Source organism: Hyla sarda, chromosome 3 (genome assembly GCF_029499605.1).
Source record: "Hyla sarda isolate aHylSar1 chromosome 3, aHylSar1.hap1, whole genome shotgun sequence".
NCBI classification, from domain to species: Eukaryota; Metazoa; Chordata; class Amphibia; order Anura; family Hylidae; genus Hyla; species Hyla sarda.
Window position 1 is genome coordinate 17486977 of NC_079191.1, and position 24117 is coordinate 17511093.

A 24117-nucleotide genomic window follows, 5' to 3' on the forward strand; every position below is an offset into this window, starting at 1 on the left:
CATTACTTCTGTACACACCTGGCGACACGTACATAAAGAGCCGAGCGTCCACCTCCAGGTTACATGCTTGGGCTTGACAAGAACGGTCTGACGGAAATAAGAGACAAGGTGGTGCTTTTTGTAATTCTGTGCCCACTCGGTTCTGGGGAAGTGTTTTCCAGGCAATGTGCCTCCAGCTGTTGCAAAACCACAACTCTCAGCATGCCCAGACAGCCAAAGAGTTACATCAGTTTTTTTGTTTTGTTTTTTTAAGTGGATGGCATATAACAGTGAGGGGTCATGGCTTCCTGTGACACATTTAGGCTCGGTTCACACTACGGAATTTCCGCCTGCAATTCCGCTTTGAAATTGCAGGCAAAAATTCCGCTTGCTAAAATGTAAAGTGTAGTGAACGGGTTTCCGTTCACAAATACACACTTCACAAATTCCGAACGGCAAATCCGCTTGGAAATTTCCGCCTGAAGAATGGCGTTGTTCATTCTTCAGGCGGAAATACTTGCAGAACACACTGCGGTCTATTGGAGACTGCAGTGTCCGCACGGTCCTAGCGCCGACTGATTCAGTCGGCACTGGCCGCACTCGGAATCTCCGGGCAAAAATTTTCTGCCCGGAGATTCCGTAGTCAGAAACGGAAGGGGAAGTCTATCCTAAATCTGCCCCTTCTATTTGGACTTTTTGTTGCTGGTATAGATTTTAGTTTTGAAGGCAGGGACAGTGACAGATGCGCCAAATCTGTAGTGCAGCGTTTCCCAACCAGGGTGCCTCCAGATGTGGCAAAACTACAATTTCCAGCATGCCCGGACAGACTAATTTACAATCTACACCCAGACCCTAGATCAGTGTTTCCCAACCAGGGTGCCTCCAGCTGTTGCAAAACTACAATTTCCAACATGCCCGGACAGACTAATTTACAATCTACACCCAGACCCTAGATCAGTGTTTCCCAACCAGGGTGCCTCCAGCTGTTGCAAAACTACAATTTCCAGCATGCCCGGACAGCCAACGGCTGTCCGGGCATGCTGGGAGTTGTAGTTTTGCAACAGCTGGAGGCACCCTGGTTGGGAAACACTGCTGTAGTGGCATACAGGAGTAGGTATGTATCAATGTAAAATAGTAGTTCCTAAAACGTGCAAAAAAAACAAAAAATAATTTAAAAATTCTGCAAAAAAGTCTGCGTAAATGACAAAAAAAAACGTATTTAGTATAAAATTTTAAATTGTGCATACAAAAAAAAAATGAAATAACACCTCATACAGCCAAGTCACCCACAAAATACTAAAGTTATGGTCATTAAAAAATGTAGCCAATAATGATGGTTTAAAGGGGTACTCCACTGGAAACCATTTTTATTTATTTATTTTTTCAAATCAACTGGTGCCAGAAAGCTAAACAGATCAGTAAATTACTTCTATTAAAAAATCTTTATCTTTCCAGTACTTATCAGCTGCTGTATGAATCCACAGGAAGTTCTTTTCTTTTTGCAATTCCTTTCTGTCTGACCACAGTGCTCTCTGCTGACACCTCTGTCCATATCAGGAACTGTCCAGAGCAGGAGAGGTTTGCTATGGGTATTTGTTTCTACTCAGGACAGTTCCTGACATGGACAGAGGTGTCAGCAGAGAGCACTGTGGTCAGACTGGAAAGAACTACACAACTTCTTCTGGAGCATACAGCAGCTGATAAGTACTGGAAGGATTAAGATTTTTTTAATGGAAGTAATTTACAAATCTTTTTAACTTTTTGGCACCAGTTGATTTAGAATTTTTTTTTCCCAGTGGAGTACCCCTTTAAAAGGCCTGGGCATTAGGGGTTTATAGGTCACGGTCCTCTTTTCTATGGCCTATAAGGAAGCCTTGTGTTCACCATTGTTATTGCAGCACGTGGGAGGTCTCAGATATTTTTGAAGTGGGCACCCCCCCAAAAATTGAAAAAAAAAATAAAATAAAAAAAAATGCCATGGGCCCTCAGGTTCATTTCCATCAATCTGGCAAGAGAGAAAGAGTGTCCCCCTCTGGATTACCAGGGGTACCGGATCATCAGGTGACAACATGATCAGACAAGACCCCATTATATTGGGACCCCATCCCCCACTGAGAGGTCAGGGTCACTGGTCAATAGCAATAAGTCACACATCTGGGCCCCTGCCGCTATGCACTATAGCAGTGGTCTCCAAACTACGGACCTCCAGATGTTGCAAAACTACAACTCCCAGCATGCCCGGACAGCCTTTGGCTGTCCGGGCATACTGGGAGTTGTAGTTTTGCAACATCTGGAGGTCCGTAGTTTGGAGACCACTGCACTATAGGGTTAATCAGCACTGACTCGCAGGCTTGGCACAGTAGGCAGCGCCATGAGCTCATAGCACAGATGTTATGGAGGAATCCCGAGGCTGCGGCACAATCTGGAGGACACATTCCTCGTCCTGCCCTCGCTGTGTTACGCGAGATCATCCATCTGCACCACAAAGAACTGATAAGTGGCCCTGTCACCCACGCTGCAAGGAGGAAGGGGGGGTGGGGGGGTCCTATGAATGTGGTGTCATGGTCATGGGGGAGAAAAAGAACCCAGACTTTGGGGAGGGGGGATAGTGGGTGATTTACAGTGCAAGGGCAGAGGTCAACGGGCCATATGTGACACTCAGCTGTGTATATGGAGAGTCGCACGACAGACGTCCCCGGCATTCATACAAATAGGGAAACATTATGATTGTGCAAAGCTGCCCCTATATTTTAACGCAGTGATCCCGAAACCTGGGCTCTTCAGCTGTTGCAAAAGGGCATGATGGGAGTTGTAGTTTTGTAACCCCTGATAAGCACCAGTTTGGAGAACACTAAGGCTACGTTCACACTACGGAATTCTCATGGAATTCCGCGGTGTGAACTGAACATTAGTGTGAATGGGTCTCCGCGAGACCCGTTCACACTGCGGAATTTCAGCGGCGGACAATTCCGCCGATGAAATTGTTCCGCGCAAAGAAAGAACATGTTCATTCTTTGCGCGGATTCCGCGAGCACTGCATAGCCGTCAATGGTGACGACTCAGTGCCCCGCGGCCCTAGCGCCGAAGCTTCTTAGGCGGCTGCCAGGCGGAATCTCCGCTCGCGGAACTCAGCAAGCGGAGATTCCGAAGTGTGAACGGGGCCTTAAGCAGTGTTTCCCATACAGTGTGTCTCCAGCTGTTGCAAAACTACAACTCCCAGCATGCCCGGACAGCCAAAGGCTGTCCGGGCATGCTGGGAGATGTAGTTTTGAAACAGCTGGAGACAAACTGTTTGGAAAAAAAAACTGCTTTAAAAACAGTTTCCTCAGCTAACAGAATATTCCTCGCAGCAGTTGTTTTGTTACATTGTATCCAGTCTACATTAAAGGGGTACTCCGGTGGAAGACTTTTTTTTTGTTTTGTTGTTTGTTTGTTTTTTAAATGAACTGGTGCCAGAAAGTTAAACAGATTTGTAAATTACTTCCATTAAAAAATCTTAATCCTTCCAGTACTTATTAGCTGCTGAATACTACAGAGGAAATTATTTTCTTTTTGGAACACAGAGCTCTCTGCTGACATCACGAGCACAGTGCTCTCTGGTGACATCTCTGTCCGTTTTAGGGACTGTCCAGAACAGCATAGGTTTTCTATGGGGATTTTCTCCTACTCTGGACAGTTCTTAAAATGGACAGAGATGTCAGCAGAGAGCACTGTACTCGTGATGTCAGCAGAGAGCTCTGTGTTCCAAAAAGAAAATAATTTCCTCTGTAGTATTCAGCAGCTAATAAGTACTGAAAGGATTTTTTTAATTAGAAGTAATTTACAAACCTGTTTAACTTTCTGGCACCAGTTGATTTAAAAAAAAATAAAAAAATAAAAAATAATAATAAATAAATAAATAAATAAATAAATACAAGTTTTCCACCGGAGTACCCCTTTAATCCTTTGCGAGCTAAACCGGCAGGACTCCAGACTAATACCCTGTATAGAACTAAAGGTAATGTGTACTGTAACATACATAGTATTATAAATACTCGGAGGTTTGACAACAAGAATAATGTTGATAGAAGAGCCTTATGTGTACAAGTTACTTAATAATAACCACATGTCAGAGACGTAGGCCGGGGCTCAGCCATCACCGCACCTGCAATGAGAGAGCCCTGCTGCGTGCATTCGCTAAAAGAGTCACTGATGGGGCCGCAGCACAGGAAGTGTCAGAGGTGACTACACATAACTTTATGACAAATTCTTCCAGAATCGGGTAACAAAGAGACCACAAGAAAATGTCCCCTCCCCCGCCAACGCCAACCACACGGTGAGAAACAGTGCAACAATAGACAGTACAACTCTGACTTCATCATCGGCGTCCATCGTTCTCAATTAGGCTTCCGTGTGGATCTATAAGTCATGGACCTTTAGGGCCTATTCACATTACGCAATTTCCACAATGAATATCTAGGATTAAATTCTCATGGGATTTTGCTGCTCAGTGCACACTAAGGAAGTTCTGTGGCAGAACCTCCGACGCGGAATTGGATTCAATTCTATTCAAGTGGATACAATTCAATTTAGCTTGATTCGCCTGGGCGCCACTCAGTCCGCCGGGGCGCCACTCAGTCCGCCGGGGCGCCACGCAGTCCGCCGGGGCGCCACTCAGTCCGCCGGGGCGCCACTCAGTCCGCCGGGGCGCCACTCAGTCCGTCTGGGCTCAATTCGAATGGATACAATTTTCCGGCTGAATCCGGCAGAGATGTCCCGACACTAAACTTTAATGAATGGGACGGCAGCACATTGCTGCAGACATTAAAGGGGTACTCCGGTGGAAAACATTTTTTTTTTAAATCAACTGGCGCCAGAAAGTTAAACAGATTTGTAAATGACTTCTATTAAAAAATATTTACCCTTCCAGTAATTTTTAGCAGCTGTATGCTACAGAGGAAATTCTTTTCTTTTTTTAATTTATTTTCTGTCTGACCACAGTGCTCTCTGCTGACACCTCTGTCCGTGTCCGGAACTGTCCAGAGCAGCATAGGCTTGCAATGGGGATTTTCTCCTGCTCTGGACAGTTCCTGATACGGGCATCAGGTGTCAGCAGAGAGCACTGTGGACAAGACAAAAAGGAAATTCAAAAAGAAGAGAATTTCCTCTGTAGCATACAGCTGCTAAAAAGTACTGGAAGGGTAAATATTTTTTTTTTATAGAGATCATTTACAAATCTGTTTCACTTTCTGGCACCAGTTGATTTTATAAAAATATATATGTTCCACCGGAGTACCCCTTTAATGTCTGCAGCAATCAGCAATTAAAGTTTAGTTTCCACCGGAGTACCCCTTTAAGAGCCAATTCCAGAGGAAGCTGCAATAAGTGAAATTTTCGTAGTGTGAACCAAGTCGTAGACCATAAACCAAGGTGCTGCGCTTATCTCCAATGTATGAGAATGATTAAATAGGGATGCATGGATAAGCAGTGAGGCAGCGTGCACAATTCTTAAAGTTACAGGATCACTCCTGGGAACCTGGGTTGATCACATGACATGGCTAACCTGATCAGTAGTAAGAAGGGGGAGGGGGCTGCTTACCGCAGACTGTACGTCAGTGATGGTGTGGGTGAGGATGATGTTGAAGACCGCATGTGACCGGCTGCTCTCTTCATTCATGTTGGTCGCTGCTACAGTCCGGGATTTGTTCCCTTCTGACATAAGGGACTCAATATCCTAAAAAGGAAAATAAATAAATAAATAAATAAAACGACTGTAAAATTTAAAGAGAAATCATCGTGTCAAAGCCATGTGGAATGCCGGCCGTGTTATGAAACTGTAAGTTTATTTCATTAACAATGGTAAATATTTAGCGTTCCGATTATACAGGCCCAAAACTAGAGCTTGGGAAGCTGTATACAGTGCCTGGCCTCCAGCGGAAAAGGACTAAGAAGAGAACTGTCAGTCAACTGCTCTCAGCCAATCAAAATCATCACGAATGTTCTCAGCAGCAATGCTTGGCTGTAATCAGATGACAGATGGGGCACTCCACCCTAAGCTCCTCCTACAAGTCCTTTCCAGATGAATGCCAGGAACTTTATCTGATAAATGTCCTTGTTTAACCCCTTAAGGACATGCACTGTAAATGTACGGCACTGCATAGTGTCACTTAACGCACAGTGCCGTACATTTACGGCGTGGCTGTGATGCGAGCGCAAGAGATGCGCACGCTTCATACCCGCCTGTAATGGCAGACATCAGCCATTAACTCCTCAGATGCCAGATGCGGCACTTATAATGTCTGATCTGATCGCCCGCTGCACTGCCGCGGGGATCAGATCAGCCAAGATGGTGGACGGAGGTCCCCTCACCTGCCTCTGCCGCTCTCCCGGGGTCTTCTGCACTGATCTGCCTTTCAGCCCTATGCATAGCACTAAACAGTATTAGCAATCTAATGATGGGGACTAAAAAAAGTGTAAAATAAAAAAAAAGTGAACATTTTTTTGAAAAAGCTCCTCCCCCAATAAAGTTTTAAATCACCCCTTTTCCCCATATTAATACAAAAAAAGTGTAAAAAAAAAAGATAAATAATAAACATATTTGGTATCGCCGCGTGAATAAATGTCCAAACTATAAATATATAATGTTAATGATCCTGGACAGCGAACGGCGTAAACGTTTAAAAAAAAAAAAAAAAAAAAAAAAAAATTCTGCTTTTTTGTCACATCAAACTGCAAATTTTTTAAAATAAAGAGTGATCAAAAAGTCACATATACGCAAAAGTGGTTAGAGGTGGTCCAAATAGGGCAATTTTAAACATACTGACATACTGATTTTGTAAAATAAAAGTTAGAGATTTTTTTAAAAGCAGTACAATAATAGAAATGTATGTTATAATGGGTATTATTTTAATCGTATTGACCCAGAGAATAAACAAAACATGTCATTTTTACCGTAAAGTGTACAGCGCGAAAACGAAACTCCCCCAAATTTGCAAAATTATGATTTTCGTTTAAATTTCCTTACACCGAATTTTTTTGGGGGGGGGGTTTACCATACATTTTAGGGTAAAATGAGAGATGTCATTACAAAGTACAACTGGTCACGCAAAAATCAAGCCATTATATGGGTCTGTGAATGGAAATATAAACGAATTATGAATTTTAGAAGGCGAGGAGGAAAAAACAAAAACGCAAAAATAAAATTGGCTGCGTCCTTAAGGTCAAAATGGGCTTGGTCCTTAAGGGGTTAAGGAACCTCTGTGGGGAAAAAAAATAAAAACTTGATCTTTAAAAAAAAAAAAAAATCATATATATATATATATATATATATATATATATATATTTTTTTTAGAGCTGACAAACTCACAAAGTCTATATGGTGCCTGGCATCAAGCTAAAAACTACAGAGTAGTAAAAAAAATTGTCAATCGGCTGCTTTCATCTTCATAATTGTTATCAGCAGTGATTGGCTGATATCAGATGATATATTGGACTCTACTCCTGAAGCTCCTCCTACTTGACTTTTTCAGTAAAAAACTGATTGAGCCTTGTGAAAGTTTAGTAAACGGGCACCAAAATTGGCATTTGTTCCCCACTGCCTCAGCATTCGAAACATTTAGTTCCGAGCGCTGGGTGTGGGCTTGTAACGTCACAGCCACGCCCCTCGTGACATCACACTACGCCCCCTCAATGCAAGTCTGAGAGGGGGTGTGGCTGCAGCCACACCCACTCTCATAGACTTTCATTGAGGGGGTGTGGTGTGACGTCATGAGGGGCATGGCCGTAAAGTCACAACCCCGTACCCAGCATTCCGAACTAAACGCTGGGGCAGTGGAGTACCCCTTCCGAACGCTGGGGCAGTGGAGTACCCCTTCCCGAACGCTGGGGCAGTGGAGTACCCCTTTAAAAGGGCCCTTACCTGCTTAACAAGGTCATCCACTCAGCAGCCCAGTTGAGTTCACCAACAGCTGAGCGAGCGCTTACCTTGTAACTGGTGACCGCCAGCTTAGAGAGTCCATCCACGTATGGGCCAAGAACCTTGTGCTCCCGAACCTTGAGCGACTGTCTACTTCTGTGGAGACAAGAAAAACAACATTTTACTCTCCCTGAAAGATCAGGATTTACAAATGGACATTGAAAACGTAGAAAACCTATAAAAAGGTTAATCCCAAGGTTAAAAGTTATCACCAATCCACAGGGAGGTTGAGGAGCATCTAAAAGGTGTCTTTTTTTTTTATATCTTAGACAAGGCGCGTGACACTTTCATCAGATAGGGGGATTAGTTTTAAATCAGTATTCATAAAAAAAACTATTGATTATAGAATTTTTGGCAGGTTTTTTATTTTTTTTCTCAGCAGTACTATGCAAATAAACATGAAATAGTAAATCGTGTATTTCTTCAAGCAGCCGGCAGTCAGATGTATAACTGCTGAATACTAGGGGAATACCCCACACACACACACACACACACACACACACACACACACACACACACACACGTACACTTGCAGCCTTATACATACATGTACACATGCAAACTCATACAAACTCATAAAAACATGCGCGCACACATACATATATGCTCACACACAAACATGCACACATGCACTCAGATACCTGTACACACATGCACTCACACATACAGACTTGTGTACACTCACATATGCAAAGTCATACATATACCCACACACGCTTGCAGACTCATACATACACTCACACACGCACACTTGCAGACTCATACATACACTCACACACGCACACTTGCAGACTCACACATACATGCACACTTGTAGACTCATACATATACTCACACATACATGCACACTTGTAGACTCATACATACACTCACACATACAGACTCTTGCGTACACATTCAAACTCGTACACATACACAAACACACACTTGCAGACTCATACATACACTCACACATACATGCACACTTGCAGACTTGTACATACACTCACACATACACGCACACTTGCAGACTCGTACATACACTCACACATACATGCACACTTGCAGACTCATACATACACTCACACATACATCCACACTTCTAGACTCATACATACACAGTTGGATATCTGTTAGGGTATAAAAGCACACTGTATCTTTCCTGGAGCTAATGGTGGTTATCAAACTTAGCAAATCGCCAAGAGGCAAGGAGGAGGAGAGAAGCTGCTCAAGTGCCACAGCCTGGCACACCTCTTCACTCACCCTCACCTCCCTGATGTACAGAGCTCTGCTTGTCTACCAAGCATATCCTGGGAGGAGGTGGGCCAGGCTCCTTGACACTTGGCTGAGATATAAAGCAATTTTGGAAGCCATCATTAGCTCCAGCTTTTAATTTTTTGAGGAATTATTTGAATAAATAAATAGAATGCATCTTACTGTCACATACAGCTTGTTCATGAGTGTAAAAAAAATAAAAATAAAAAAACACTATCCCTGTAAGAAAATTTACCCTTTAGGGTCGAGAAGGTCACGAACTTTTTCATTGTAGATTTCCATGTAAGAAACTTCCACTTTAAAGCTCAATTCCTCATTCTCAGCTTTTTGAGTTCTCTCGAAGAGGGTGCTGCATAGTCTGGGGATCAGACCAGGTTGGTCCGCTGTGCCCATCATTGTGTAGGACTTCCCTGAGCCTGAAAGAGATGAAAGATGAATGGAACCTAACTACACCATAAGGCTAGGTTCACACTGCGGAATTTACGAGCAGAATTCCACTTTGTAATTCAGTTCCAAAATTTCGGTGCAGCAGAGTCTCATCGCTGTCAAAGAGATCACGCTGCACAGGGCACACTGCAGTGGAGCTCTCTGTCACCGAAATGTATCCTCCGAAAAAATGAATTTAGTCATTCTATCAACAGAATACGCTGCAGTCTACAGGGGCTGGCAATCTGTACTAGTGATGACTGGTTCAGTTGGCATCAGTCGCCCTCGGAATCTTCAGCCAGAAATATTCCAATATGTGAACCCAGCCGAAATAGTAACTGTGGATTCTGAGACATTTATAGAATAATTCAAACAGTCACATGTGAAAATTCTCTTTCATGTGACCTGTATTACAGTAGTTATATTCTTGTATATAAGAGCAGTATTATAGTAGTTATATTCTTGTATATAGGAAGCAGTATTATAGTAGTTATATTCTTGTATATAGGAGACAGTATTATAGTAGTTATATTCTTGTATATAGGAGGCAGTATTATAGTAGTTATATTCTTGTATATAGGAGCAGTATTATAGTAGTTATATTCTTGTATATAGGAGCAGTATTATAGTAGATATATTCTTGTATATAGGGGCAGTATTATAGTAGTTATATTCTTGTATATAGGAGCAGTATTATAGTAGTTATATTCTTGAACATAGGAGCAGTATTATAGTAGATATATTCTTGTATATAGGAGCAGTATTATAGTAGTTATATCCCTGTATATAGGAGCAGTATTATAGTAGTTATATTCTTGTATATAGGAGCTATATTATAGTAGTTATATTCTTGTATATAGGAGCAGTATTAGAGTAGTTATATTCTTGTATATAGGAGGCAGTATTATAGGAGTTATATTCTTGTATATAGGAGGCAGTATTATAGTAGTTATATTCTTATATATAGGAGCAGTATTATAGTAGTTATATTATTGTACATAGGAGCAGTATTATAGTAGTTATATTCTTGTATATAGGAGGCAGTATTATAGTAGTTATATTCTTGTATATAGGAGGCAGTATTATAGTAGTTATATTCTTGTATATAGGAGCAGTATTATAGTAGTTATATTCTTGTATATAGGAGCAGTATTATAGTAGTTATATTCTTGTATATAGGAGACAGTATTATAGTAGTTATATTCTTGTATATAGGAGACAGTATTATAGTAGTTATATTCTTGTATATAGGAGACAGTATTATAGTAGTTATATTCTTGTATATAGGAGCAGTATTATAGTAGATATATTCTTGTATATAGGAGCAGTATTATAGTAGTTATATTCTTGTATATAGGAGCAGTATTATAGTAGTTATATTCTTGTATATAAGAGCAGTATTATAGTAGTTATATTCTTGTATATAGGAGACAGTATTATAGTAGTTATATTCTTGTATATAGGAGGCAGTATTATAGTAGTTATATTCTTGTATATAGGAGCAGTATTATAGTAGTTATATTCTTGTATATAGGAGCAGTATTATAGTAGATATATTCTTGTATATAGGGGCAGTATTATAGTAGTTATATTCTTGTATATAGGAGCAGTATTATAGTAGTTATATTCTTGAACATAGGAGCAGTATTATAGTAGATATATTCTTGTATATAGGAGCAGTATTATAGTAGTTATATCCCTGTATATAGGAGCAGTATTATAGTAGTTATATTCTTGTATATAGGAGCTATATTATAGTAGTTATATTCTTGTATATAGGAGCAGTATTAGAGTAGTTATATTCTTGTATATAGGAGGCAGTATTATAGGAGTTATATTCTTGTATATAGGAGGCAGTATTATAGTAGTTATATTCTTATATATAGGAGCAGTATTATAGTAGTTATATTCTTGTACATAGGAGCAGTATTATAGTAGTTATATTCTTGTATATAGGAGGCAGTATTATAGTAGTTATATTCTTGTATATAGGAGGCAGTATTATAGTAGTTATATTCTTGTATATAGGAGCAGTATTATAGTAGTTATATTCTTGTATATAGGAGCAGTATTATAGTAGTTATATTCTTGTATATAGGAGACAGTATTATAGTAGTTATATTCTTGTATATAGGAGACAGTATTATAGTAGTTATATTCTTGTATATAGGAGACAGTATTATAGTAGTTATATTCTTGTATATAGGAGCAGTATTATAGTAGATATATTCTTGTATATAGGAGCAATATTACAATAGTTATATTCTTGTACATAGGGGACAGCATTTTAGTAGTGTAGGTACATATTACTCCTTCCTATGGGAGGAAATGGGAGAATTGTTTTTCAACATGCATGGCCGTACACATGGTCATGTGAAACTATGAGTTAATCATCAAAGCAAAGAGCAACGTAAGTGAAAAAAGTACACTAACCGGTCTGACCATAGGCAAAGATACAAGCGTTGTACCCCTCAAAGGCATTCTGGAGAATATTCTCACCAAGGCACTGAAAAACAACATCTTGTCCTACGGAAAAAAGGAAAAAAAAAATACTACAAAATAGCTTCAATGTCAATAACAACCTATTCACACAAGTGACAGCTGTTTCCAGAAATACAAGTTTGGCTCTTATACAACTTCTGTAATCGATCTCTCTCAATATGTACAGAAGTTTGCAAATTTTTTTTTTAATTTTCTCAGAAAACAAATCCCTTGTATGTATTATTACCTCTGTATATGGCATGCATTAGGAGTACAGCATTGTCCCATTAAGTTACCTGCAAACTTCTCTGTTACGGACTCATCCATAGACCAGAAGCAGTGATCGTATGCAAAGACCTGCACAGTAAAGAACATACGGCATGAGGAAGGTTTAAGTAAGTAGGTGCAGGAATACAAGTGGACTCTTCACACCCCCGGACTCCGCTGCCCCTGGGACCAATACATCAAATCACTAGGCAGAAGAGAACTTGGCCAAATCCCTCCTCAGACACAGATATTGCTGCATTTCTGTGCCAAATACAAGGAGACTCTTCTGCACTCACTAAGGCCACATACACATAGACATGTCTTTTATGTAACACATTAAATGGGGTTATCCAGGAAAAAAAACTTTTTTTTTTTTTATATATAAATCAACTGGCTCCAGAAAGTTAAATAGATTTGTAAAATTACTTCTATTACAAAATCTTAATCCTTTCAGTACTTATGAGCTGCTGAAGTTGAGTTCTTTTCTGTCTAAGAGCTCTCTGATGACACCTGTCTCGGGAACTGTCCAGAGTAGAAGCAAATCCCCATAGCAAACCTCTTCTACTCTGTGCAGTTCCCGAGACAAGCAGAGGTGTCAGCAGAGAGCACTGTTGTCAGACAGAAAAGAACAACTCCACTTCAGCAGCTGATAATTATTGGAAGGATTAAGATTTTTTAATATAAGTAATTTACAAATCTGTTTAACTTTCTGGAGCCAGTTGATGGAAAAAAAAAAAAAAAAAGGTTTTTCCTGGAATACCCCTTTAAGTAAACACCCACAGTGCAAGGAGAAAAAGTATCTGCAATGATTATTTTTATTGGATGGGCATCAAAAATATCACAAAAGTAGGTACAAATATTTAATGGACGATGTTTGAAGTTGGGGCGCCTCCTTTAATGTTTAGGTAGGGACAGCATGCTATAGGGTTTACTTTAGTGAGGGATAGTAATGGTTCTGTACTCTTAAAGGGGTATTCCAGCCAAAGACATCTTATCCCCTATCCAAAGGACCCCCCACGATCTCCGTGCAGCATACGCATTCTATGCTGGGCTGCTGCTCCAGTCTCGGAAACCTCTTTTGTTTCCGGGACTGGAGACGTGACGTCACGCCACGCCCCCTCCATTCATGTCTATGGGAGGAGGCGTGACGGCCGTCACGCCCCCTCCCATAGACATGAATGGAAGGGGCATGGTGTGATGTCACAAGGGGGTGTGGCTTGACTTCAAGTCCACAGTCCCGGAAACACAGAGGTTTCTGAGACTGGAGCAGCAGCCCAGCATAGAATGTGGGTGCTGCAGGGGGATCGCGGGGGTCCTCAGCGGCAGGCCCCCTGTGATCAGACATCCCCTATCCTTGATGTTTTTCGCCGGAATACCCCTTTAGGGTACATTCAGACGAGCAGATTCACAGCGTATTTTACGCAGCGGATCCCCTGCCAGAGGACCACTATAGAGTGCCTTTAGATGTGCCTGCTCGGAGCGGCAATACTCTTCTATGAGCAGACACACTGTGATGTGCGAGTCGCCGCTTGCATGCGCAGTATACTCGCACATCGCGGCTGCTCTCGGCCTAGCTCAGGGAGAGCGGCTGCGAAGTGTGTGAGTACACTGCGCATGCGCGGCAACTCGCACATTGCAGCAGTGTGTCTGCTCATAGCGGAGTATTGCTGCTCCTAGCAGGCACATCTAAAAGGCACCATGTAAGGGTTCTTCAGTGGCCGATCTGCAGCGTAAAAAATACGCTGTGGATCCACTCGTCTGAACTTACCCTTAAACGTCATATTTGTACCACTCCTTGTTTCATGATTATACAAATTAATGTGTTAATTAAATTGATCTATTGGTGTATACTGTACTCCATGGTGGCAATTATCAGATGTGTCCGTTATATCCTATTTTTATCTATCTGTTGAAAGTGTACATTATGTAAGCCATTTCAACTATCTGTATTATAGAGCGCCCCATGGTGGCTACTATAATCATTTATTGGGGATTATATGGAAGCTACCTCAACCGTCTGAGTGAGGAGTCCAGATCCACGAGTGAGGAGTCCAGATCCACGAGTGAGGAGTCCAGATCCACGAGTGAGGAGTCCAGATCCACGAGTGAGGAGTCCAGATCCACGAGTGAGGAGTCCAGATCCACGAGTGAGGAGTCCAGATCCACGAGTGAGGAGTCCAGATCCACGAGTGAGGAGTCCAGATCCACGAGTGAGGAGTCCAGATCCACGAGTGAGGAGTCCAGATCCACGAGTGAGGAGTCCAGATCCACGAGTGAGGAGTCCAGATCCACGAGTGAGGAGTCCAGATCCACGAGTGAGGAGTCCAGATCCACGAGTGAGGAGTCCAGATCCACGAGTGAGGAGTCCAGATCCACGAGTGAGGAGTCCAGATCCACGAGTGAGGAGTCCAGATCCACGAGTGAGGAGTCCAGATCCACGAGTGAGGAGTCCAGATCCACGAGTGAGGAGTCCAGATCCACGAGTGAGGAGTCCAGATCCACGAGTGAGGAGTCCAGATCCACGAGTGAGGAGTCCAGATCCACGAGTGAGGAGTCCAGATCCACGAGTGAGGAGTCCAGATCCACGAGTGAGGAGTCCAGATCCACGAGTGAGGAGTCCAGATCCACGAGTGAGGAGTCCAGATCCACGAGTGAGGAGTCCAGATCCACGAGTGAGGAGTCCAGATCCACGAGTGAGGAGTCCAGATCCACGAGTGAGGAGTCCAGATCCACGAGTGAGGAGTCCAGATCCACGAGTGAGGAGTCCAGATCCACGAGTGAGGAGTCCAGATCCACGAGTGAGGAGTCCAGATCCACGAGTGAGGAGTCCAGATCCACGAGTGAGGAGTCCAGATCCACGAGTGAGGAGTCCAGATCCACGAGTGAGGAGTCCAGATCCACGAGTGAGGAGTCCAGATCCACGAGTGAGGAGTCCAGATCCACGAGTGAGGAGTCCAGATCCACGAGTGAGGAGTCCAGATCCAAGAGTGAGGAGTCCAGATCCATGAGTGAGGAGTCCAGATCCATGAGTGAGGAGTCCAGATCCATGAGTGAGGAGTCCAGATCCATGAGTCCGCTCTCAGTTTTTTTTTTTCTCTTTGCTATTGGGGTACCTAGTGTGGTATACTGAATTGTGATTTTTGGTCATATTGTTTCGGTATTTACTGACTGTATGATGAAAGTATCTTCTCTTCTACTTTAAACATTATCTGTAATATTCCTTTGTATATACACTGACTACCTACGAATCGTCAATTTTCCATTAATTATTTGTACCTACTTTTGGAGATATTTTTAATGCACATCCACTAAATGTTATATTTTAAAAGGGTAATTGTTTTTGGAGTAAAACACTTTGTACCTTAACCCCATGTATATTTCCTGTTGAAGTTAAAGGTGTCGTGCGGCAAAAAATAACTTCTCCCCTAAGGATAAGGAATAAGCTATAGTTCACCGGGGGTCCAAATGCTGGGACCGCCCACGATCTCCTAAACGGGGCCCTGGCAGTCTTCCAGAAGCGGCCGTTCTGACCCCCGCAGGAAGCCGCAGCCGACACCCCCCCCCCCCCCTCTCCATCTATCTCTATGGGATAGAAGGAGGGTGCGTGTCAGCCGGCGCTACGTCCAGGGGTCGGCACGCCCCCTTCCAGCAAACTGCCAGGGCCCCGTTTAGGAGATCGCGGGGTGGGGGGTCCCTTTCCTTTGGGGACAGCGTTTGGACCCTCGGCAATAAGCTACCTATCCCCTAGGGGGTAAGTTAATTTTAGCCAGAGAACTCCTTTAAAGTCAGGGATTCATTATTTTTTCCCCCCTGCATTGTTGATGTTTACTCAATGTGTTAACTAAGGCTAGGTTCGTACTGCCATTCTGCTCCGACCTGTTCGGCTATCTTTTTGGAGCAAACATACCCTAAACAGGTCAGAGCACAACGGCAGTGTGAACCTAGTCTTAGTTACCACATTGAGTAAACATCAACAGTAGAGGGAGAAAAAGTAAATGAAGCTCTGACTTTAAAAGGGGGTTAGCCAGTGCCCCCCCCCCCCCCCCCCCCAAATAAAAAAATCTTATATCCACAGAATAGGAAATAAGCATCTAATGACGGGTGAGGACCCCGTCGATCTTCAGAATGGGGCCCCATCCCTCCTAGCTGCATGGAACGACAGACGGCACATGCCGTCTGCCACTTCATGCATTGCCTATGGTAGCGCCGGAGATACCGAGTGCCGTACTTGCACATCTACGCCATCTATTAGACAGTATGTGGCATCTGCTGCTTCATGTACCCCGACATGGAGATCGAGGGTGGTCCCCAACATGGAGATCGAGGGTGGTCCCCAACATGGAGACCGAGGGTGGTCCCCAACATGGAGACCGAGGGTGGTCCCCAACATGGAGATCGAGGGTGGTCCCCAACATGGAGATCGAGGGTGGTCCCCAACATGGAGATCGAGGGTGGTCCCCAACATGGAGATCGAGGGTGGTCCCCAACATGGAGATCGAGGGTGGTCCCCAACATGGAGATCGAGGGTGGTCCCCAACATGGAGATCGAGGGTGGTCCCCAACATGGAGATCGAGGGTGGTCCCCAACATGGAGATCGAGGGTGGTCCCCAACATGGAGATCGAGGGTGGTCCCCAACATGGAGATCGAGGGTGGTCCCCAACATGGAGATCGAGGGTGGTCCCCAACATGGAGATCGAGGGTGGTCCCCAACATTGGCATGAGATGTAATGTGAATAGGGCCTTAAAGAACAATCAGATCACATTAGAATACTAGGGAATTCGAAAGGGTTCTTTTACTCTGTTGCAAAACTACAACAACCAGCATGCCCGGACAGCCAACGGCTGTCCGGGCATGCTAGTTGTTGTAGTTTTGCAACAGCTGGAGGCACTCTGGTTGGAAAACAATGATCTATGCTCTCTGCACGTCATATGCCGGTATGACTCGGCCCCTAATGGAACAGACCAGTAGAAGAAAACCAGTAAGCGGTGGGATGGGTAGGAGTTCCCACTGCTCATGTCAACACATGACATCACATCCTCTACATACATCGTAAATCAGGGTCAACAGAAGTCACTGAGGAGTTCAATGACAGGAAGTGTTGTCTTAGGCCAGGGAGCGGAATCTATCTGGAATCGTGGTCCTGGTCCCAATATTCAAGCAGATGTCCTCCCGCATCCTCACCCCCCCCCCCCCCCACCCCCGTCCTCGGAGGGACCCCAGCTGCCGCACTCCGCACACAGTAAGGTTATACTCACTTTTGGCTGGCTCCTGGGAGATTTGCGGAATCCGATGAAGAAAGAAGAGTAAAAAGGGGAAAAAAGCAAACAGAGGAAGCCATTAGTAACCGTTCCCAGGATTACCACATAGGCATGCAGAGAAATACTATATACTGTACACAGCTGACATAAGAGGGCGGGCAACTGAGGCTACAGAGCTGCTGGGTAACTACAACTCCCAGCAGTAGGCAGTTAGAGCATGCTGGGAGTCCTATACTTACACATTATAAAATCTGTAAAGTCAAAGGGTGAAAACGGTTTTGTAACTGACAAAATAGCATCTTTTGTAATAAAAAGGTACAAAGCCTGAGGCTGCACTACTGAGAGAACAAACGACATCATGTCTGAGGCTGCACTACTAAGGGATGCTGATGACTTCATGACTGAGGCTGCACCACTGAGAGAACCAACGACATCATGTCTGAGGCTGCACTACTAAGGGATGCTGATGACTTCATGACTGAGGCTGCACCACTGAGAGAACCAACGACATCATGTCTGAGGCTGCACTACTAAGGGATGCTGATGATTTCATGACTGAAGCTGCACCACTGAGAGAACCAACGACATCATGTCTGAGGCTGCACTACTAAGGGATGCTGATGACTTCATGACTGAGGCTGCACCACTGAGATGCTGATGACATCATGTCTGAGGCTGCACTACTAAGGGATGCTGATGACTTCATGACTGAGGCTGCACCACTGAGATGCTGATGACATGTCTGAGGCTGCAATACTAAGGGATGCCAGTGACTTCATGACTGAGGCTGCACCACTGAGATGCTGATGACATCATGTCTGAGGCTGCACTACTAAGGGATGCTGATGACTTCATGACTGAGGCTGCACCACTGAGATGCTGATGACATGTCTGAGGCTGCAATACTAAGGGATGCCAGTGACTTCATGACTGAGGCTGCACCACTGAGATGCTGATGACATCATGTCTGAGGCTGCACTACTAAGGGATGCTGATGACTTCATGACTGAGGCTGCACCACTGAGATGCTGATGACATCATGTCTGACGCTGCACTACTAAGGGATGCTGATGACTTCATGACTGAGGCAGCACCACTAAGGGATGCTGATGACATCATGTCTGACGCTGCACTACTAAGGGATGCTGATGACTTCATGACTGAGGCTGCACCACTGAGATGCTAATGACATGTCTGAGGCTGCACTACTAAGGGATGCTGATGACATCATGTCTGAGGCTGCACTACTAAGGGATGCTGATGACTTCATGACTGAGGCTGCACCACTGAGATGCTGATGACATCATGTCTGAGGCTGCACTACAAAGGGATGCCGGTGACTTCTTGACTGAGGCTGCACCACTGAGATGCTGATTACTTCCTGACTGAGGCTGCACTACTGAAAGAAGCTAAGGACATCCTGGCTAAAGCTGCACCAGAGCTGCAATACTGAGAGATGCTAATGACATGTCTGAGGCTGCACTACTTAGAAATGCTAATGAAACAATGAGGCTGCACTATTGTGAATTTCTGATGACATCACGTCCCACAAATGTGTAAGGGGGAATGCTGGTTGTAGTTTTGCCACAGCTGGAGGCACACTGGTTGGGAAACACTGATGCCCCTGGTACATGTCGTGCGAGGACACCATCGGGCCCTAGCGGCTCACATTGTGGCCGCACTTCCTCTGTAATCGTTGGCTCCTCGGAGCGGCAGGTAAACCAGCACTTCCATTAATTGTTCCGTAATTACAGAGGAAATTAAGCAGCGGACATTCTTCCTAAGGGAAAGATAGACGTGAGATTAACCCTGCATGTCCTGGAATTCTCTCAGGGCTGAAGCCTCGGTACACAGAAGCGAATGAGATATTTTAAAAGGTACTAAAACCTGTCACAACGCTGAGCGTGAGAACTTTAAAAATATTTAAAGGAAATATCACTTTGAGAATTAGTGGAGTATTTGTAAAACTAAAGAGGGACCCTACTGAGACCACCGAAGCCCATGACACAGGAATGAGACTCCTTGGAAGCTCCTCAGGTTTCACTTTGAACTAGGAAACATCTGACATAAGCGTCAACCTCAAAAACCACGTGTAGCTGAAGGTCAACCCTAATGTCCGTCCCTCTGAGAATAATGGTGGGAGTCCTCAAAAAGCACCCACACCCCTCTTCCACCATTCACCTGTAAACCAATTTTAGACTTTAAGGGAACGTTCACACTTACAGGATCCTGCGCAGATTTGATGCACAGGTTTGTAACTGCAGATTAGAAGCGGAGCTCAGCTATTTAGTTTACATTGAAATCTACAGCAGAAAATCCTGCGCATCAAATCTGCGTACGTGTGAACTCACCCTAATAATAGAGTCACAGTAAGGAATGTTCACATATTCAACTAGAAGGAGAGCAGGAATCAATTAGTATTAAACTAAATATTAAACCTATCCTACATGGGGCACCACCCCTCACCGACACAACCCGCCCCACCCCTCACCGACACAACCCGCCCCTCACCGACACAACCCGCCCCACCCCTCACCGACACAACCCGCCCGACCCCTCACCGACACAACCCGCCCGACCCCTGACCGACACAACCCGCCCGACCCCTCACCCACACAACCCGCCCCACCCCTCACCCACACAACCCGCCCGACCCCTGACCGACACAACCCGCCCGACCCCTGACCGACACAACCCGCCCGACCCCTCACCCACACAACCCGCCCCACCCCTCACCCACACAACCCGCCCGACCCCTCACCGACACAACCCGCCCCTCACCGACACAACCCGCCCCTCACCGACACAACCCGCCCCTCACCGACACAACCCGCCCCTCACCGACACAACCCGCCCCTCACCGACACAACCCGCCCCTCACCGACACAACCCGCCCCTCACCGACACAACCCGCCCCTCACCGACACAACCCGCCCCTCACCGACACAACCCGCCCCTCACCGACACAACCCGCCCGACCCCTCACCGACACAACCCGCCCGACCCCTCACCGACACAACCCGCCCCTCACCGACACAACCCGCCCGACCCCTCACCGACACACAGGCCTGACCTTTCTCGCACATAACCTGCCAAAACATTGACTCCTCTCCGACAAGAAAGCCCAATTCCTCTGCGACACACCCGTCTGACCCTTCTTCTCCGACACACCCGTCTGACCCTTCTTCTCCGACACACCCGTCTGACCCTTCTTCTCCGACACACCCGTCTGACCCTTCTTCTCCGACACACCCGTCTGACCCTTCTTCTCCGACACACCCGTCTGACCCTTCTTCTCCGACACACCCGTCTGACCCTTCTTCTCCGACACACCCGTCTGACCCTTCTTCTCCGACACACCCGTCTGACCCTTCTTCTCAGACACACCCGTCTGACCCTTCTTCTCAGACACACCCGTCTGACCCTTCTTCTCAGACACACCCGTCTGACCCTTCTTCTCAGACACACCCGTCTGACCCTTCTTCTCAGACACACCCGTCTGACCCTTCTTCTCAGACACACCCGTCTGACCCAGCAATCCCCCCCCAACACACACACACACTAACCGGTCGAATCCTTTACGACACAACCTGCCCACTCTTCTCTGACACAACCTACCCGATCCCTTCCCGGCACACCAGCCCAACCCCCTTCAGAACAACCCGCCTGACCCCATCTCCAACACATCTGACTGATCTATGTAAGATGGCCCTGAATTGACAGTATGTACCACTACAGAATGGAAATAGATTTCAGGCCCTTATACGATTTATTTTATTTTATTTTTACTATTATAACAGCTCTACATTGGAAAACTGCTCACAATGCAATTCCATAAGAAAGTTCTTTTCCAATCTGGAGCCTCTCCCCAACAAATGTCTAGACAGGAGGGAGGATCACAGGCGGCCGGATCCCAGCCGTATACAGCCCGTCAGACCTGTAGGACAAGAAGTGCTGCAATCTTCACCGTGACCGAGGAAACTCCTGCAGCCGCTGCTCTGTGACCGATACTACAGAGACATTACTATAGGATATTCATTCATGGAAAGACCCAACAGGACCTTTATCAATGATAAAGGTCCTGCTCCCCTCTCTCCAACAATGAAGAGCAGGACCTCCAGATTCGTTCTCTTCAGCTGTTGCAAGACTATTTCTACTACTACTACTACTCCCATTATATACTGTACTGACAACCTAGGCCAGTGTTCCCCAATCTGTGGCTCTTCAACTGTTGCAGAACTACAACTCCTAGAATGTCCACACAGCCCAGAGCGGAGGTTTCAAACTGTGGCCCTCCAGATGTTGAAAAACTTCAACTCCCGGAACGCCAGGCCAGCAAACGGCTGCAACGGAGGTAACTCCTGCAGTGACTGCTCTGTGACCGATACTGCATAGACATTACTACAGGATATTGATTCACGGAAAAACCAAACAGGACCTCTATCATTAAAGGGGTACTCCGGTGAAAAACATTTTTTTTTTTTTTTTTAATCAACTGGTGCCAGAAAGTTAAACAGATTTGTAAATTACTTCTATTAAAAAATCTTAATCCTTCCAGTACTTCTTAGCTGCTGAATACTACAGAGGAAATTCTTTTCTTTTTGGAACACAGAGCTCTCTGCTGACGACATGACCACAGTGCTCTCTGCTGACATATCTGTCCATTTTAGGAACTGTCCAGAGCAGCATATGTTTGCTATGGGGATTTTCTCCTACTCTGGACAGTTCCTAAAATGGACACAGAGATGTCAGCAGAGAGCACTGTGCTCGTGAAGTCAGCAGAGAGCTCTGTGTTCCAAAATGAAAAGAATTTCCTCTGTAGTATTCAGCAGCTGATAAGTACTGGAAGGATTAAGATTTTTTAATAGAAGTAATTTACAAATCTCTGGCACTAGTTGATTAAATATAAATAAATAAAAAGTTTTCCACCAGAGTACCCCTTTAATAAAGGTTCTGCTACATCTAGGAAAGAGCAGGACCTCCAGCTTTGTTCTCTCCAGCTGTTGAAAGACTACAACTACTACTCCCATCATATACTGGCAGCCTAGACCAGTGTTCCCCAATCTGTGGCTCTTCAGCTGTTGCGGAACTACAACTCCTATCACGTCCACATAGCCTAGAGCAGTGGTCCATAACTGTGGCCCTCCAGATGTTGCAAAACTTCAACTCCCAGAATGCCCGGACAGCCGTTGGCTGTCCGGGCATTCTGGGAGTTGAAGTTTAGCAACATCTGGAGGAGTACAGTTTGAGACCACTGGCCTAGAGCAATGCTACCCAATCTGTGGCTATTCGGCTGTTGCAGCACTACAACTCCCATCAAGCACTGACAGCTGAACCTGTACTAGGTGGCCATCACTCCCATTGTTCCCAATAAAGACTGAATCCCCCTGCTCCCTCTCTCTTCTGCTCTGCTGGTATCAGTCTTTACTGCAATCCTATCATTCTGTTCCTGAACCAGGCAGCTCAGGATGGGTTATGGTCTTCTCCCATGTAGGTGGTGGTGGTGCAGTGCACGTATGACTGGGGCTATTGCCGAATTGTTATAATTCAAACATGGCCGCTTCCTGAAAAGCATCAGATGATAAGTTCTCTCTCCGTAGTTTCCTCCTGCGTCCGCCGTTTCATATCATATATGTCGCAGATGCATTCATGCGCTCACATTTTAAAGGATTTGGAGCATTAAACCCTTATACTTACAGCTTAGCCGTCAGGATCCAGATTGTCCTGCATATGGTGCGTTCAGTAAAACATTAAATAAATGCACCCAGCTCCTCCCGGGGGGGGGGGGGGGGGGGGATTTACAGATGTAGCTAAGCTGAATTTCATACTAGATTTGTGTCCATCGCAATAATTTTACACCTATAACCTACCCTGACCCTCCACTATCCCTTACCAACTATGGTCCTGTGCTGCCTGTAAACAATAAGGTTATGCTGCCCCTACACAACCTTTACCCTGTGTCACGCCTGACTGACCCCCATCCTTAAGCTGTACCTTACCGACACCTACTCTGCACTGCTCCTGACTGATCGCAACCCTGCGCCGCCCCTTGACCAATCCAGACCCTGCGCCGCCCCCTTGACCAATCCAGACCCTGCGCCGCCCCCTTGACCAATCCAGACCCTGCGCCGCCCCCTTGACCAATCCAGACCCTGCGCCGCCCCCTTGACCAATCCAGACCCTGCGCCGCCCCCTTGACCAATCCAGACCCTGCGCCGCCCCCTTGACCAATCCAGACCCTGCGCCGCCCCCTTGACCAATCCAGACCCTGCGCCGCCCCCTTGACCAATCCAGACCCTGCGCCGCCCCCTTGACCAATCCAGACCCTGCGCCGCCCCCTTGACCAATCCAGACCCTGCGCCGCCCCCTTGACCAATCCAGACCCTGCGCCGCCCCCTTGACCAATCCAGACCCTGCGCTGCCCCCCGACCAATCCAGACCCTGCGCTGCCCCCCGACCAATACAGACCCTGCGCTGCCCCTGACAAATACAGAC

At 45.3% G+C, this 24117-nt stretch overlaps 1 protein-coding gene across 3 annotated transcripts in view; it reads right to left on the bottom strand.

The window, feature by feature from the left end:
- Positions 1-24117, bottom strand: part of KIF13B (kinesin family member 13B) — a 235107-nt gene that overhangs the window by 152408 nt on the left and 58582 nt on the right. For all 3 annotated transcript variants that reach the window (XR_008890892.1, XM_056563817.1, XM_056563818.1), the window contains exons 3-8: positions 17620-17632; positions 12391-12451; positions 12047-12139; positions 9423-9603; positions 7942-8029; positions 5558-5692 (exon numbers count right to left, since the gene is read on the bottom strand). Coding sequence is in view for 2 of the 3 variants with exons in the window: in XM_056563817.1 (XP_056419792.1) it covers positions 5558-5692; positions 7942-8029; positions 9423-9603; positions 12047-12139; positions 12391-12451; positions 17620-17632 (571 nt within the window). In the remaining variant the exon portion in view is untranslated. The remainder of the gene's footprint in view (positions 1-5557; positions 5693-7941; positions 8030-9422; positions 9604-12046; positions 12140-12390; positions 12452-17619; positions 17633-24117) is intronic.